Source organism: Conger conger, chromosome 16 (genome assembly GCF_963514075.1).
Source record: "Conger conger chromosome 16, fConCon1.1, whole genome shotgun sequence".
Classification (NCBI taxonomy): Eukaryota; Metazoa; Chordata; class Actinopteri; order Anguilliformes; family Congridae; genus Conger; species Conger conger.
In genome coordinates, this window is record NC_083775.1 from 33547904 (window position 1) to 33567408 (window position 19505).

The 19505-nt window shown below is 43.5% G+C and overlaps 1 protein-coding gene across 1 annotated transcript in view; it reads left to right on the plus strand.

Moving 5' to 3' along the window:
• The window catches only part of LOC133114627 (rho-related GTP-binding protein RhoN-like), a 53175-nt gene extending 35262 nt beyond the window's left edge, over positions 1 to 17913 (plus strand). Inside the window, exons 3-5 of the mRNA XM_061224166.1 lie at positions 2310 to 2419; positions 9172 to 9306; positions 15579 to 17913. Coding sequence (XP_061080150.1) covers positions 2310 to 2419; positions 9172 to 9306; positions 15579 to 15833 — 500 coding nt within the window. The 3' untranslated portion in view covers positions 15834 to 17913. The remainder of the gene's footprint in view (positions 1 to 2309; positions 2420 to 9171; positions 9307 to 15578) is intronic.
• The last annotated feature ends 1592 nt before the right edge of the window (positions 17914 to 19505 follow it).

The following is a 19505-nucleotide window of genomic DNA, read 5'->3' on the forward strand; positions in this document are numbered from 1 at the left end:
TCTCCAACCCTGGTCCTGGAGAGCTATAAGGTGTGCTAGTTTTTGTTGTTACTCTGCACTTAATTACTCAATTAAAGCAGTTGATTACACACTTATCTCACCTCACCTGGATACCTGGGTCTCAACAGGGTGCTGATTTTTTAGGTGAAAACAAAAACCAGAAGACCCAGTAGCTCTTCAGGACCAGGGTTAGAGACCACTCTAGAGACTAGTCTGCTTGATAATCCCAGGAGATCAGCAGTGTCTGAGATACTCAAACCACCCGGTCTGGCACCAACAGTCATTCTACAGTCACAGATCAAATTTTTTCCCCATTCTGACGGTTGATGTGAACATTAACTGAAGCTCCTGACCCGTATCTGCATGATTGTATGCATTGCACTGCTGCCACACGATTGGCTGATTAGATAATCACATGAATAAGTAGATGTCCTAATAAAGTGCTCAGTGAGTGTATATGTAATGAACTCTGGACATTTTACTGTGTTGGAGCTGTGCGTGAGAACAGCCATAACTGAGCAGGGACAGTAAATTCAGTTAAGTTCAATTCTTTTTTATCAGTGTAGCACTCTTTTCCAGAGACGCTGTCACAAAGACACTTTAGAGGAAACAGAAAGCAAAATTGAGCAAAAACCAGGCCTGAACTGCCAAGAAGTGAGCAATTGAGGTTAGAAAAAAAAAAGAAAAAAAACTCAGTGGGAAGAAAATGGCACTGAAATGGTAGTGAGGAAAACCCCCCCAGATTGCATCAAATACAGAGTTATGAGACTAGAACTGAAGTGGGGTTTTACATTACATTACATTACAATACAAGACATTTAGCAGACGCTCTTATCCAGAGCGACGTTCAATGAAGTGCAGACTGAACACAAGAACAAGTGTGAAGAGGACCCTAGAGGACAGTACGGCTCCGAGTCCTAGCGTGACCATACAGATACAATTGGAACCCTGGAAGAATACAAACTAGCATACCACGGTTGGCAGCTAGAATACCCCGAGTACAACAACACAATAGCTAATACAAAACACAGCAATATCTATATCTAACTATATAAGTGCCATGATAGTCTAGGGCATATACAAGGCTAATCATGGTGGTGAGGTAGGGAGGGAAAGGTGCAGCCTGAAGAGATGAGTCTTCAGTCTGCGTTTGAAAGTGGTCAGAGACTCTGCTGTTCTGAGGGAGGTCATTCCACCACCGCGGGGCCAGAACAGACAGCAGTCGTGACCGGGAAGTGCAGGTGTGTCGAGGGGGAGGTGCCAGACGGCATGACATGGCAGAACGAAGGGGTCTTGCTTGTGTATATGTTTTGATAAGGGTTGGTGAGCATGCCATTGTTTCAGTGGTTCACTTAGCTCAGTGCTGCCGAACCCTGTTTCTGGAGATCTAGTATCCTGTATGTTTTCACTCCAACTCTACCTTTTTCAATCTCCAACTCTACCTTGTTTTCACTTCAACACTAACAGAGCACCTCGTTCAACAGCTAGAGCAGGGCTGCCCAACCCTGTTTCTGGAGATCTACTATTTTATGTTTTCATTTCATAACAAAATGTCAGATCACAGTGAAAATCTACAGATTTTGGTAGATCACCAGGAGCAGGGTTGGGCAGCCCTGCTGTAGCTGTTGAACGAGGTGCTCTGTTAGTGTTGAAGTGAAAACCTACAGGATAGTAGATCTCCAGGAGCAGGGTTGGGCAGAAACAGCGGGTAGACCCGCGCCTGACCCGGGGGCAGATGGTGGCTGCTCGTTCTCTCCTGATCGCCCCGTCTGCTCGCACGCCCCTCTCTCTCTGCACTGCCCCAAGCCTCCTGCCACGACCCCTGTGATGCTACTGCCCACAGACGTGGGCAAAAATTTCAATCGCATTTTGTAGGTATATACCTACACCATTTTGATTGTAGTTTCAAGACTTTGAGGATTTGGTGCATAAGGAGCGTAAGTGCCATTTCCCAAATTCTACAGGAGAGCCAAAACAAATGTTTGAATGAACCAAGGTTTTTGGGACAAGTCTTTACGTTTTTACCCTTTATTACGATGTAGTTAGGGATGGCACATCCTATCTTTTGCCACAAGATAGATCTCCAGAACTTTCTTTTCAGATATAATCCTCATTTTGGCCCAAAGCCTTGTCAATTACGCGCACCAAACCCTCAATTTAGTCATTCTGTCCCTGCCCACCCCTCCAGTAAAGAGCCCTGGAGTATATCGCTGTGGCCTGTAAGAACAGGGCAACAGTCACACGCTGAGATGTGCTGGCGATGTGCACTCAGGCCAGGCTGGTTAAGATGGCGGTCTGTGTCTCCGCAGGGTCCTCGTACTACGATAACGTGCGGCCCCTGGCCTACCCCGACTCTGACGCTGTGCTCATCTGCTTCGACATCAGCCGCCCTGAGACCCTGGACAGCGTGCTGAAGAAGGTACTCACACACGCACACACGCACACACACACATACTGCACACACACACACACACACACACACACACACACACACACACACACATACATACACACACACACACATACTGCACACGCACACACACACACACATACTGCACACACACACACACACACACACACATACACACATACATACACACACACTCACACACACACATACTGCACACGCACACACACACACACATACTGCACACACACACACACACTCACACTCACACACGCACACACACTCTCTCACACACACACACACACACACACACACACATACTGCACACACACTCACACACACACACATACTGCACACGCACACACACACTCACACACACCCACATACACACCCACTCAAACACACACATACTGCACACTCACACTCACACTCACACGCACACACACACACACACACACACACACACACTCACACTCACACATACTGCACACGCACACACACACACACACACACACATACTGCACACGCACACCCACACACTCACACTCGCACACGCACACATAAACGCAAATGCACACACACACTCGCACACGTAAACGCAAATGCACACACACACTCACACGCACACACTCACACTCAAACTCACACACATACACACACATACTGCACACCCACACACACACACACACGCACACACACATACTGCACACACGCACACACACACACACACACATATACTGCACACGCACACACACACACACACATACTGCACACACACACACACACACACACACACACACACACACATACTACACACATACACACACACACGGGGGCACATGAAGATACAAACACATTCACAGGCACACATGAAGATACAAACACATTCACAGGCACACACACACGGGTACACATAGGCACACACACGCGGGTACACACAGGCACACACACACACACACTTCCACTCTTGATGCAAATAAATACCTGCAGGCTCTTTATTGCACACATTGAAACACACTCCGATACACTTGCTCTTTCTGTGCTCATTCTCTCCCTGAGGCACACTAACAGGGGGCTGCAGTAGTGCGTTTCACACATCTAGCCCAGGACTGTCCCCAGTCAGTCAGTTTTAACAACACACTGATACCATCACTGATTGAAACGGAAGCACATCAAAACATCCACTACTGAGTACTGCAAATACACACCATAGCAATTTTGTACCGTGAGATATAATCACTGTTATTGTTGTTGAAGAGGAAATTTGAAGGAGCATCAGACAACTGATTGTATGTTATTGACTCTTCCTCCCCTTGTACACTTTGATACCTCTATTACTAATAGGCAAAATGCACATACTGAAGGAGTTCCCTTGTTTTAATTGCTGGCACTTGAGTCATCAATAGCAATAGTGTACATTGTAATACAGTGATGTTCACTCGAGCATTGTCCTGCCTTTTGCTGATATAGTATGTACAATAAAAACGACCAAATTTTCAGGATTCATTTGAATAGTCTGTTTGCCTTACCAAAAGATTTTTCATGTGTATTGGTCCCAGAACGGCAAAACAACGAGGCTGGTGATTTTGAATACAAGTGTGGTTCGGGCACTGTCGTGCGTCTGTTAATACTTTATGTGTGTGCGCGTGTGTAGGCCCCCAGAGACCCACTGGTTTCTGTGGAAATATTTGACCTTTGAACCCTGTACAGATAGCACAGGTGCACCATGTATGCAGTTATGTGGCTCCCCTTGACTGCCGCTGGCTCCTTAGAGCCCCATCCTGCTCATTTCCACAATGAAGATTATGACCAAAGACTTCAATTATAACAGGAAAATAACTTTAACATGAACAATGACAAGGCAAAAATGATTGCATTCATAATGATTCAAATCAATAAAGTTTTAAAATAAAAAAATGCATTTTAGTTAGACTATTCAGACTAAGTCAGACTTTTCCCTTTTTGATCTTGTCATATTTTTTTAAATAAAAAAATAATATAACACTTTATAAATCTATAAGAGTTAACACTGGTCAACAATAATGAATGTAAAGTATATTGAAAGTCTGAGGGAAAAACTGGGAACTACTCCTACACTGGGAAGTAGACTGGGAAGTACTCCTGTACTGGGAAGTACTCCTGAACTGTGATGTCTGGGTATTGGTTTGAGGCAGAGCTGATGCAGTTTCATCAATAGGGGCAGCCTGTAGTCTAGTGGCTGTTGCACATCACTGGGACCTGGAAGGTCGGTGGTTCAATCCCCGGTGTAGTCATGACAAGATCTGCATAGCTGTTGGGCCCTTGAGCAATGCCCTTAACCCCGCATTGCTCCAGGGGGGATTGTCCCCTGCTTAGTCTAATCAACTGTAATTTGCTTTGGACAAAGGCATCAGCTAAATAACAAATTATTATTATTATAAAGTTTTTATTATTATTATGCAGTCTATCGAGAACTTTAGAAAGAGGGACTCGTATCGGGCTTGGTGTTCCCTTTATTTTGACAGTTACCTGTCCATCACCCTCATAGAATGGAATCTGTTCACTGTTTTACTACAACACAGTCAACTGTTCTACTACAGCACACACAGTCTACTGTTCTACTACAGCACAGTTAACTGTTCTACTACAACACACACAGTCTACTGTTCTACTACGGCACAGTTAACTGTTCTACTACAACACACACAGTCTACTGTTCTACTACGGCACAGTTAACTGTTCTACTACAACACACACAGTCTACTGTTCTACTATGGCACAGTTAACTGTTCTACTACAACACACACAGTCTACTGTTCTACTACGGCACAGTTAACTGTTCTACTACAGCACACACAGTCTACTGTTCTACTACGGCACAGTTAACTGTTCTACTACAGCACACATAGTCTACTGTTCTACTACGGCACAGTTAACTGTTCTACTACAGCACACACAGTCTACTGTTCTACTACGGCACAGTTAACTGTTCTACTACAACACACACAGTCCACTGTTCTACTGCAGCGCAGTTCATTGTTCTACTAGATCGCAGTTCAGTTAGCTAGCAAGCTTTTGTATGCTGTCACTGTGGCGTTAGCATGTTGAATATAAAAGAGACACTGCTAAAGCAACATCTAGCAAAGTATTTTTTAGACTTATTTTTTAGACTTATCGGTCTTCTGCTGCTGTAGCCTATCCACTTAGAGCAGGGATGTCAAACTCAATTCCCAGGGGGTCTGCAGGTTTTTGTGGTTTCCTTTCAGTCCGCTGACAATTAAGTAAATTAGCCAATCAATGACTTGAATGAACCACAGGTGCTGAGAGCGACCCAAAAACCAGCAGGACTGGAGTTTGACACTTGTAACTTAGAGGTTTTACCTGTTATGTGTTCAGAGATGCTCTTCTGCATACCACTGTTGTAACGTGTGGTTATTTGCATTACCGTCAACTTCGACCAGTCTGGCCCTTCTCCTCTGACCTCCCTCATTTACGAAGCGTTTTTGCCCACAGAACTGCTGCTCACTGGATGTTTTTTGTTTTCTTCCCCATTCTGAAATGCATTTAGTTGCTGCCACATGATTGGCAGATTAAATAATATTTGCATTAACAAACTGGTGCCCAGGACATACAGTTGATTAGACTAAGCAGGAGACAATCCCCCCCTGGAGCAATGCAGGGTTAAGGGCCTTGCTCAACGGCTGCACGGATCTTTGGCTACACCGGGATTTTAACCACCGACCTTGCGGGTCCCAGTCATTTACCTTAACCACTACGCTACAGGCCATCCCTGTGTAAATGTCGCATTCTGTAGTGAAATTCACACAGCCGCCACATTACGCTAGTCTACATAATACATAAAATGGGGAGCTCCAGAGGAAATAATAAACGCTCATAATTACATCCCTTTTAAGTCTGAGCCTTACCACCCCAGTGGACATTTTGTTTTAAAACTGCAGCAAAGTGCGCCTGTGAGAACATAATTGTGGTTCTGCAAATATGTGCTTAGAGGTACATATGTATAAGACCTGAGACTGGACTGCTTAAAACGCATGAGATCTGCTAGGTCAATAACGCCACCAGTTTGCTCAGACAAATACACTATGTATAGGCTAGGATTGTAGGCTTCTTCAGTAAATACGATTTCAGTTCTAGTCTATTATCATTTGTCATCCTTTTTAAACTGTTTTGCAGGACCTGTATATCACCTTTGAGGCTTAGTGGTTGGTGGGGTTGCCTTAATCTCCCTCAGGCTTTGAGGGGATATGAAATTGTTTGTGGAGCAGTTTAACGCTTTAGACACCAGTAATAGCCCAACAGATTACATTACAGTTATTTAACCGACACTTATCCAAAGCAGATCTTAACTGTGGCTTAACCTTCCGGGTCCTAGTCATGTACCTTAGCCGCAGGCTTACGCTACAGGCTGCACATTTTAGATGGTAACATGTTTTTTTTTTTCTTAATTCACAAGGATTTCCTTTTTAAAATGTACTATCATTGAAGGAGTTAACGTATTTCACACACGGATTTGACCCAGGCCTTTGTAGGTCTAACCCTGGAATCCCTCCTCTGCTGTTCTGACTGAGCTCATTGCTGTTCACCTTTAATCCCCCCGATCTACCATCACCTCTGGCCTTAGAAACCTGCAGTTACACTGTCAGGTCTGCTAATCAGGCCACCAACCCCTGTGACCCCAAGGTCAACAGCTGGGTGCAGGGAGCCGGAGAGACGTGGGCTGGGGTGGGGTCCTGTGGGGCCCAGGGTGTTCAACACACAATGAGTCGCTGGAAACAATTACGTTCTTTTAGTGCCTCTGAATGGGCCTGGATATTTCTGGTATTCAGAGGCCATTTTGTTAATTGTGAGTCTGAAACATAACATTCCGAACCCATTACATAGACGCAATAGCAATTTGACGGCTTTTGTAATGCCGATGCCCTGCCATTTCAAAATAAAAGTCTTTAATGGTTTGGTTATTTTTATTATTATTCTCTTTTCATGTTTATTTCAACATGTAGTTGTTGTTGTTGTTGTTGTTGCTTTTAAGAAGCATAATTGTTCACATGAGGTTTTTGAGATGGTGGGTTGCAGGCAATGAAACGCATGTGCTTGTGTTTAGCTTGGATGAAGGAGTATTAAATGTGACAGTACAGAGAACCAACTAGGAACTAAAGGCAGTTTCACGGTATTATCAAGAAATAGCAATATACAGTAGTGTCCTACTGTCAGATTCCTCTAGAGGTACGGTGACTAACACACAGCCCTGCATCTGCTCTTGGTCTCTTTCAATCAGCGCTGAAATTAGCCTAATTATCAATGACATTATATACTCATGGGATTGCATGCAGCACCACTTCTCTGGGACAAGGATTGAAGTGAAATCATACTAATATGTAATAATAATAATTATAATGGTAATATATATTTTTAATTTATTCCATTCCAGTTTGTGGCCCAACACTCAATAAGTAAATAAGCACAAACACAGCTGGTAAGGGGTTGTGATGTATTGCAGTGTTTAGACAGGAGTATAATTAACGGAGTAAAATCTCAATTCGAACAGCAATAAGGAATAGCAGTAGAAGGAAACAATTTGTCCAGCCACGACTAACAACAAAGAGCAACATAAAACACCGTAAAAACAAAACAACAAGTCATTCAAAGGCAGTCTTTACAAGTCTTCTGTGTGCTCTTTAACATAAGTCTATAGATGCCTAAGTCTCTCTAAGGTCCTTTGGCAGAGCATTGCGATGTACAGACCTTTTAAGACTGACATAAAAGCTCAGTTAGCCTAGATATCCTCAGTTAGCCTAGTTTGGCTAGACTGGCTCGACGCTAGCCATCCAGCCTGGCAGCATGTAGCGGTTGTCTAATGTAGCGACATGGCTGCTGTCGATAGCCGCATGTCTGGTCATATTAAGCGCATGAGGCTGTGTGGAGGTGGATGGCAGTTGGCTTCGGGGAGGTTTGACCGTGCCATATGCTCGCCACGCTGGGCGTCAGATGCTGGAACATCTGCTGGGGGAAATTGATGGAGAACTTGAGGGACATTAGGCGCTTGAGTTATCACGGACTGCTGGGGGAAATGTATCGCGCCGTTACCGGGCCCACACTGGCTGATGAATCTGTGATAATTGGTTGATGATCCAACCTAGTTGGTCCTCTGCCAGCGGCCATATTGGCACCGTGTACAACCCTGTAGCTGATCATATATCATGATACAGAAATCCATTACCACCTGCTCTTTGGTTCCGTGTAGCAAAGATATACGCGGTGTCTTGGTGGCGCAGCCTGTAGAGCGCTAACCACATACTCATTGCGAGGCGCGACGTCGGTGGTTCGAATCTAACCGTCCGAAATTTGTCGCATGTCTTTCCCTCTCTCTTGCTCCCAGTCTTCCTGTCTCTCTATACTGTACTGTCCAATGAAGCTAAAAAAGATCTTTTAAAAAAAACAATGATATACATATAAGGGTAAAATGTCTGCTGATGTGTGCTTCAACCCTTTCAGTCTCAAGAGTGCCATATGGCACTGTTGAATGTGTACCTCTTCAACCAATCAAAATACCTGCTATACTATTATTTGGAACCCTATGATATTTTCTCAACCAAAGGCAAACCCCACTTCATATTGGGCTTGGGACTGAAAGGGTCACATGAGGTTAATTTTCGGGTGTTCACTTGCATCCTGTCTGAAATGGACTTAACTGTAAACAAAGTGTTCGAGGCGTTTCACCAGGGGTGTGGTGTGTCCCTTGTGTCTGTCTGTCCGTCTGCCTGCAGTGGCAGGGCGAGACCCAGGAGTTCTGCCCCAACGCCAAGGTGGTCCTGGTGGGCTGCAAGCTGGACATGCGGACGGATGTGAGCACGCTCAGGGAGCTGTCCAAACAGAGGCTGATTCCCGTCACTCACGAACAGGTGAGACAGATCCCGTCACTCACGAACAGGTGAGAGAGATCCCGTCACTCACAAACAGGTGAGACAGATCCGTCACTCACAAACAGGTGAGACAGATCCCGTCACTCACAAACAGGTGAGACAGATCCGTCACTCACAAACAGGTGAGACAGATCCTTTTACGAACTAGCAGGTGAGAGATCCTTTTACTAACGAGCTGGTGAGAAAGATCCTGTCACTAATGAACAAGTGAGAGAGATCTTGTCACTAATGAGCAGGTAAGAGATCCTTTTACTAACGATCAGGTGATTCAGATCCTGTCAGTAATGAGAAGGTGAGAGAGTTCCTGTCACTAATGAGCAGGTGAGAGAGATCCTGGGGGGGGGGGGGGGGGATTTAAGGTGGACAAAAAAAGTCACATATTCTGTTTGGACATTTCTGCTGAATAAAAAACATTTGATCAAAAAGAAAAGTCATGGGGAAAACTTAATGTCATGAAATGCTTATGCTATAAATACGGTATAAATGCAGGCAGCAATGGCCAGGCATTCATAATCTATGATATACACAATGCGAAAGTGTACCAGTGGGACCCGGTCAGCAATGAAATATACATTTTTATTCCTCTAACAAATTACTTTCATAACCCCAAAAAAACTGTGCATAGGTTATAATAGCCGTATTTATAGCAGGACTGCCATTTAAATAATGGAGGTGATTAAACACTGATTTTCTTCACAGGTATTAAGCCATTAAAAAGCTTTATCCAGAGGACTGATATTCATCACGTGAACAGCCATTAAGGAGCAGGGTCAGGGTTTGCTTATTCGTTTGATTTGTGTTTCTTTCTCGGGCCTGAATTATGCAGTTGCTACACGCTGCGCCGCGCCCTCAGGGCAGCGCGTACAGAGCGATGGGAAAGTGAGGATCGTTCCACACACTACATCAGCGGAGGTGTATCCAGGGAGGCTGAAGAGAGAACAATGCTAAAGAAATACGGCGGAAAAAAGAGTGAGCTGGATATCACTATTCCTCACCCGCGCAGGACAAAACAATTAAATCAATACAATAGGTAGTTTTTGTAGTTTTAGCTGCTCGTCATACTTTCTTTGTTTCTGGGTGGATGTTGAAGATTAAGGATAAATATCTGCGATAAACATTACACATTTTTAGTCCCAAGTAAATAGATGCAGTATTTTCTCATGTAGAAAAAAGTGGTTGGTACACAAATTTAGGAAAGTGGGGCTTGAGCCCAGTCTAAATATGAATGATGATTTCATATTAGCTTACATTGCAATTTTATGAAGCTACAAAATATATTAATTGTAGTGCCAAGGTTGGAAGCTGTTTTATACTCATACACATGCTTGGTAAGGGCTGCTTTAAAATGTTCATTTTTCACCAGACCCTTTAATTTTTAGGATGTCTTTGTTTTGGCACGAGTTCAAAAACAGTCTGTGCTTTTCTGTGCTTTGCTGTGACTTTCTCCAGTGTGTTCTCTCTTTCCTTGGTTCCTGGCTCGGCTGCAAGAACAAAATTGGTTAATAACACGGGTGCCTTGTAGGTGTGGCCCATGCTCAAGGGCGTGGCCTCGTGCCTGTAGGCGTGACTCACAGGTGGGCGTGGCCTTGTGCCTGTAGGCGTGGCTCACAGGTGGGCGTGGCCTTGTGCCTGTAGGTGTGGCTCAAGGTGGGCGTGGCCTTGTGCCTGTAGGTGTGGCTCACATGTGGGCGTGGCCTTGTGCCTGTAGGCGTGGCTCACAGGTGGGTGTGGCCTTGTGCCTGTAGGCGTGGCTCACTTATGGGCGTGTCCTTGTGCCTGTAGGCGTGGCTCACTTATGGGCGTGTCCTTGTGCCTGTAGGCGTGGCTCACAGGTGGGCGTGGCCTTGTGCCTGTAGGCGTGGCTCACAGGTGGGCATGTCCCTGCATGCGTGACTCACTCTGGTGGGTGCGGCCATGTCCCAATGGGTGTGGCTAATACACGTGCTATATCGCTGTAGGTGTAGCTCACAAGTGGGTGTGGCCTTGTGCCTGTAGGCGTGCCTCACAGGTGGGCGTGGCTCTTGTGCCTGCAGGCGTGGCTGACATCAGTAGGCGTGGCCATGTGCCCATAGGTGTGGCCAATACAGGTGCTATATCCCTGTAGGCGCGGCTCAGGAAGCCAGACCAAGCCTTGCCACACCTGTCCAGAACATTGTCCACATTGCAGGTTATGGAGGGATTCTGTAAATAATCTGTAAAATTAATCTGAAATATTTTCCTGTTTCCAAACAAAATCCAAAAAGCAGTCTGTGCATTATTAATGATTAAATGAGTTTATACAGTGTGTTTATACACGCCCTGTGTGTTTTATCCTCTGCCGCTGTAGCTCAGCATAATGTCTTCCCTGGGGAATGGCCATCAAAAGTGGAGAGTGGAAAATTCCTCCGCAAATGCAAATTTGATTTGTATTTGGCCAATTTATGAGTTATAAGTGGACAGAAAAATGGACTGTGGTGTGACTATACCATTTGCTTCGGTGTCTATAATCTACGGGGAGAACAGCCGTTCTCTCAATTCATGAATTTTAATCAGCTTTTTGGATCTTCACTTTGGGCACCGCCTGACACCGATTATTAGCTTTTTCCTCCTTTACAAAAGCCTCAAAAACAAAAGGATGTTCACACTCCATTTAGCAAGCTCGCCATTTTGGGGGGGAGGCTTCAGCTGCGAAATAAGCAAGTTAGGGACTGTTTCTTGAAGCTTCTTCAGTTCCAATTTCCCCCAGAATTGCATTACACAATATTGAGGCCATTGTTTTGGCATTTATATCACTTGAACTGATGGGTTTGACAAGGTTCACCACTGGATAACAATCAGATGTAAAGCTGGTGCGAGCAGTTCGTTTTCAGCCAGCTCCGAATTGAATTCTTGTCGTAGTAAGTAGTCACAAACATGAATCCCACAAGCAGTAAAGTCCATCAGAACTGAAAAAGAAACTCGTATTTGATTAACTCCAGACCTTTTATTCGCTCTCGTGCTGCAGCTCCACACACACACATCTGAGCCTTAAACTGTAAATGTACAGCTAATATCAGCAATTTATCCAAACATGGCATATTAATCTTCCCCTCACAAACAATCCGGGCCTTCATTCTTCATTTACACATTTCATCCTGAGCCGTTCATAAACAGCAAAAGTTTCTTCTAAAAGTGAGTTTTGTAACCGAGCACAAATTCAGTGTTCCTATATTTCATATAATTAAACTTGTGAAGGGAGTACTTTAGATTTCAGTGTAATGAATGCATAATAAATGCATAATAAAACATGTATAACTGAATCTCGAGTACAACCAATTAATGTTTTTTTTCTCAGTCAAAAATGAATAAATATTGATAAATAGGACACTTTCCGTTGAAATCCCACACAAGGTTAAAGTTTTTGGCTGTTGTCCACCGTTATCATAGCATTACTTTTTCTATAGTTTTCACAAGTTGGCAACCCTGACCTACTTCTTAACACATTTACTAACATTTATTAATGCTGACTAATCATCAATAAAACATTTGCATGTTGTATAATGCGGTTAATAATTTAGTATTCATTTATAGCTAGAACATATTCTGAGGAGGTACCTCTTTAAAATATGACTCATGTTATGCAACCTGACAAGTATCAGAAATTAGCAAATGAATACAAATCTGTGAATAATTTGTGTGTGTGTGTGTGTGTGTGATTTTTTTAAGTCAAGTGATGTTATTATTGTTTGCAATTTGTCTTTCAGAAGCCGTTCAGAATAGGTCTATTAACTCATCAGAACATGCAGTCATCCTCCAGTCAGATCAGCAAGATTACACTGCCACTCATTTTGTTAGGTCAGAACATCTCAGAACCAATCTATATTGCTTGCTGCTGAATGAGAAATTTACAGAATTACTCCTGCCAAAGGTGCAGCTAATTTTGCCCATTCATTTCTTCCGCACAAAGACTATGTGACAGTTCCAATTAGCATTAGAAGGGCTGGCTGGTGGATCTAATTACAGGAGGTCTTCCTTGCTGTCGCCCCTCTCCGGTTAACCCCTCCCTCTCACTTCCGCACTGATCTGAGAGCTGCAAACAGATTTTGGGCCCTTCCCGTTTGGCCATTCTGCACACTCTTGGAAAGAAACGGGCTCTTTGGCTTGTGTCCATAGAGCAGTGGTGTCCAATTCTATCCTAAAAGGGCCGGCGTGGGTGCAGGTTTTTGTTTTAACCCAGCACTAACACACCTGATTATACTAACGAACTAATCGTGGTCTTTAATCAAGACCTTCATGAGTAGAATCAGCTGTCTTAGTCCTGTGCTAAAACAACAACCTGCACACACACCGGCCCTTTCTGGATAGGATTGGACACCCCTGCCGTAGAGGAACCCACAGGTGCGTAAGCTCCCAGACAAAGAACCGTTTAACTAGATTGGGTTCTTCTATGGAATCACAGGTTCCCCCTCGGGAGTGTATTTGAGCTGCTGATTAGAAAGTTTGACATCTGGGTCTGCTTAAATCATTCTCTTCATGAGCATTGTTCACCAGCTCCGAGCCATCCTGTCGTTCATGCAGTAACAACGCTGAAACGTCTCCTGGAGCAAAAGCCGAATAACCCAGACCTGAGGGGAGCGTGACCCTGTGAACTTGTACTTTGGACCGGTTATCTTCCCGCTCCAGTGTTGTAGAGGCAGTAGTGTTGAATATTTCATAAGGCTGTGGTTCAGCTGCCTCTCTAGAGTGGCTCAGATTCTGTTTGAATGCCGTAAGAGTTTATTGCAGAGCAAGAGTAAAGTACACAGAATCGCTAATGGTAACACGCTGTAATGACTGTAATTTGGGGGGGGGGGTAGAGTTTGTGGGCGTAATGCTAATGGCACTGGACACAAAGGCTAGGTGTTCAGACTATGGGTTTTCACACACTCCAGGGAACGAGATTGTTGAGCTCTGAGAATTACGTTTTTGAGTAGACCTGGGTCAATACATATTTGAAAAAATTAACTGTTTAGATTCTGATAAAATTTGAATGTGCTCCAGTGGATCTCAAGGAATTGAAAAAAAGAAAAAAAAAGAAAATGTTTGCCCTGAATGTTAGTGTCAAATCTCTCCTTTAAAATTGTAAAGGAGAGATTAAAGTAATCTGCAAGATTTTTAGTGGTGGCTAAAGATCGATAGAACCACCGGTGTACCTTACAGTTGATATAAGAATTATGAAGAGCCACTACAGTTTTGTACTGGGGCCATCCTTTCAGAATATATGGGTATACACATTTCACGCATGTGAAAAACAAATATAGATCAAAGATTTGTTTATTTATCGGGCCATTTCCAGTGACAATGTGTTTGGTATTTAAGGGTACAATAGGTAATTTCAGACTTTTAATGGTCAAGAGAGGAATTGCAGCAACAAACACCTTCAAACCACAACTCTGTTTATCCCTCCCCCTTCTCTGTGAACGGGCTGACGTTGAAACGCCATTGGCTGTGGCAATTGGAACCAATTTTCAACCAATGAGCTTGAATTATTGTATAGCTATACGATGTTTTGGTACAGAGTGCCAGCTCGTCAGCTGCATATTTTGAACCCCAAATTTAAGGACTATAAATACAGGCAGAGGGTGAGTCAACATGTCAGTGAGCCTTTTTCCTTTTTTTAATAGCAAGGGATATACAATGGTCTTGTAACAATGTTTTAACATAAAAATCTTACCTATTGTACCTATAACTCTTATTTTAATTGGGGAATATACTGCACTGGTGTCACATGTTTTGTTTCATCTGCATTTCAGACGTCGTAATACTGAAGATGCCTATGTCTCATTCTAGTCTCTGTTAAACTACAGGCTTCACTCTGAATCCATTCTGTACTATGGGGAAAGGTGTGTAGTTTATACCCGAATGGCATTATTGTTGGAGGCAGGGCTCGGTACACTTCATTTTGTTGTCGGCTGAAGTGTTACATGTGTAATGAGGAGTAAGTCTACTACAGATCTTAGAACCATGGTTCCAGCTGGCTGCTCCGTGCAGCAAAAGATTAGTTTTGCCTGATGGACTAAAAACCAAGCTACCCAGCCAAATGAATGAATCACTCCACTCACTTCTCCAGGGGTGACATCACAGTCTGTAGTCATTGAACTTGGCCGCATTCTGTATGCCACACATCAGAAATGAGAGAGATAAATTCTCCTTAAGGTGAGGAACGGCACGTCGCGTCATTTTTGGCTGGAATTCTCCGGAACCCCCACCTCCCCACCTCCCCTTCCTTCCTGACCTCCTTGTGTGCCCTGCAGGGCAGCACCCTGGCCAGGCAGATGGGGGCGGTGGCATACGCAGAGTGCACGTCCAAGGTTTCGGAGAACAGCGTGCGGGACGTGTTCCACATCACCACGCTGGCGTCCATCAGCCGTGCCGGCCGGCCGCAGCTCAAGCGCAGCGACTCCCGCCGCGGCCTCAAGAGGGCGTCGCACCTGCCCGCCCGGACTGAGCACCTGGACGACACGCCCGCCATAAGGAAGGACCGCGCCAAGAGCTGCACGCTCATGTAGAGCGCCCCCCGCTGGCCGAACTGGAGAACCGCGTCCACGCGTGCGGATATGTACGTGTATCGATACAGATGTATATAGATGTGTTGCTGAGGAGATCTATTTATTGTCCGTCTCAATCCCGTTCTTGCACTGCTGAGGAGAAACGGAACGCGCCAAGATGCCAGTCGAGCGACTGAGACTCTTTCTAGATTGTTCTTTTCGTGCCGTTCATTCTTTATTGTTTACATCGTTTTGTGGAGGGGCCGGGTCCGGGCTCCTTCTTGACACAGCCCAAGAGCAGGACTTGTGAAACGGGATGTCCGTGCCTCTTCTGCGTTCTCATTGGATGAAATCCCACGCTGGACTTTTGCGCTCTGATTGGATGTAATCCTCTGCTGTATTTTTACAGTGCTTGTGGGCTGGCTGGCTGGTTTGAGTTTGGGTGACATTAAAAAGGACACAAGAAGGGGTATTAATAGGAGGCTTTACATTTTGGGATTAGGATGTGGATGGAATCAGTGGAATGGAAAGGGGGTAAAAGTGACTTTGAGGAGACAATCCGTGTACAATGCAGAGAAATGACTTGCAATGAAATCCATAAGTATTTGGACAGTGACACATTTGCCGGTGTTCTTTTTTCGGCAAAGTGCAGACTGGCAGCTTTAATTTGATGGTATTCAAATGATCCACTTTGGGTGATCAGGATACGAATTACAGCCCTTTTTATATATATATATAGTTCCCCTATTTTAGGGGACCAAACGTAAGAGGAAGACAATCTTAAATAAAATGTCATGTTTAGTACTTGGTTGCAAATCCATTGAATCAATGACATCTGTGTTTCACAAATGTGGGAGGTGCTTTTTATCCTAAGCAGTTTCTTTCCCCCACACTTTCCTCTTTCCCTCACTTTGGTATCGGTTAACACTTGTCTCATCTGTCCATAAGACTGTATTCCAGAATGGTACAGTTCCTTAAAATGTACATTTTAGCAAACTTTGGCCATTCTTGTTCTTAAGGCTTACTAGTGGTCTTGTGGTGAATCCTCTGAGGTTAAGCTGGTGTAGTCTTCTCTTTATGGTGGTCTTTCACACATCTACACCTACATCTTTCAGAGTTTTCTTGATCTGTTCAACAGGTTAAAAAGGGTTTTCTTCTCACATTTTAACATATTCTTCTGTCATCCACTACAGTGGTTTTCCGTAGTCTACCTGGCTGTTTGCTATTGCTCAATGTTCTTGCTTCTTAACGATGTGTCTAACAGTTGAATTTGACACACCCAAAGTTTTGCCTTTGTCCCTGATTGATTTATTCCGATTTTTCAGTGGCATGAGGGACTGTTTTACTGGCATTGATACTTCTTTGGCCCTCATGTTGAGACAACAGCAACAGGCTCCAAATGCAAATGCCAAACCTAAAATAAACTCTTGGACCTTTTGTTAGCTATTTTGTGCATGAACTACTGATGCAGTGACACACAGCCTACCAAGAAACAGCTGAGCGGCCAATTGTCCAATTACTTTTGGTTCCGTAACTTCCCTAAAACAGGGAAACTATGCATAAGAGGGCTGTAATTCTATCCTACAGTACACAGATCAAGAAATATGGGTGGAAGTACCAAATACCATCAAATAAAAGCTTGTGGTCTGCATTAATTTCAAATCCAATGCCTTGAAGTACAGAGCCAAAACAACACAAATTGTCACTGTCAAATACTTACTGCACTGTATCATACACGAGTGTAAGAATTGAATGTGAAGAAGGGTTAAAATAAAAAAGGACTGCTGGTGTATGTTGAAATTCTAATATAAAGTTTCTCTTTTATGAAGAATATTAGTTGTGGACCCTGGAGGATGTGGTGGGATTGGTCAGTCTCTAAATGGTTCTTGAAACCGCAAGTGCTTTCAAGATATTTCTTAGTATGACTTTTTGTTATTTATGTCTCTTAACTTTGTAAAAAAAAAAAAAAAAAAAACATGTCAGATTTACTTTGTTGAAATAATTATTGGTATTACTTCATAAAGTTTTATTTTGAGGGCTGTTTTTGCAGTATTTTCACTGTATCTGTGCAGAGTGGAAATAAAACAGCGTTGCCCTGGTACACTGGCATAACATCTTTCTTCTTGGTGGCGGACAGAAAAAAGTCCTAAGCTTATAATTATTGATTCATAGTTTTAGTTATTCATTTATTGTTTTAAGTCCCCCCCCCCCCCCCCCCCCCCATATCCAATCCAATCCAATCCAATCCAATCCAGATGGCTTTGGGGGCCAATTGCAGCCAGGAGTGAGACAGGGTGACACGTCATTGGCTGCTACATGACCCAGGGAGGTGGCCGGTGTTTCAATCAGAAGGGTTCTCCCCTCCTCGTCTTGCGAGAGTGATCCAGCGACTCCGTCCGGCCGACTGGGTGCCAGCACCGACCGAGCATCAAGTACGGTACACCGAGTCAGCTGCGCAGCTCAGCTGTTTGACTGCAGAAAAACAAAATGGCTGACCGGTACAGGTATGGCACACACCGGCTAGTCTGTGTCCTCCCGAATCAGCAGTGGATGTTGCTGTTCTGGAAGGGGCCTTTTAAACTCGGCTTTCCACAATGGGAGAGTCAAGATACATTTATCGGTAACACTTTAGGTTACATGAATTGGCATGAATTAATGTAGTTCTTAATTGTCTACTGAAAGGTTAAGCTGTTCAGCTTTGTTTATGTATTCGTACATCATTAATCCATCCTAACAACAACATTAGTCAATGCCAATTGGAATGAGAACAACAGTTAATGTAACTGTTAATGCTTAACAAATTGTTTAATGAATGAATGTTTATCCTATGGTTTGTATACATTTTTAGTTGGGAGTTAAGAAATACATTAATGAAAAACAATGAATTTAATGCTTGATGCATTTGTAAATCCTTCATTCATGTTAACAACTACATTAGTTAATGCCAATTCATGAGACCTTATTATAAAGTGTTACCAACTCATCCGTTCATTTTTTAGAAAGCACCCCTGAAATAATAAAATTGCGTTGAAAAAAAAAAAACTGAATACAGCCAAATCTCTGACATATGAACTAAAAATAAATTTAAAAAACTACACCAGCTTTAACCATTTTTATATTTTATTGAATTCATATACAGTCAGCTCCCTAACGTTTGGGACAGAACTACATTTTTTCATGATTGGGCTCTAACCCCCACAATTTTAGATTTGCAATCAAACAATTCACATTGTGATTCAAATGTGATCTTTTATTAAATGGTATGTTAGTTTCACCATGTAGACATTACAGAACTCATTTGATGGAGCTTCATCCTCCAGCAAGACAATGATCCCAAGCATACTGTGAAAGAAGCAAAGGAGTTTTTCAAAACCAAAAAACTTAAATATTCTTGACTGGCCAAGTCAATTCATTCCATCTGAATCCAACTGAACATCCATTTCATTTGCCAAAAAGAAAACATCCAGTAAGGCAGCTAGCCCCCAAAGCAAACAGGAGCTGAAGATGGCTGCAGTACAGGCCTGGCACAGCATCACCAGAGAAGACACTCAGGATCTGGTAATGTGCATAGACTTCAAGCAGACATTGCATGCAGTGGATATGCAAAAAAGTACTAAACAAGGCTACTTTCATTTACAAACAGTATTGTGCCCTGAAATGGGGGGGTGGTAAAAAAAAGTGCTGTAATTTGTA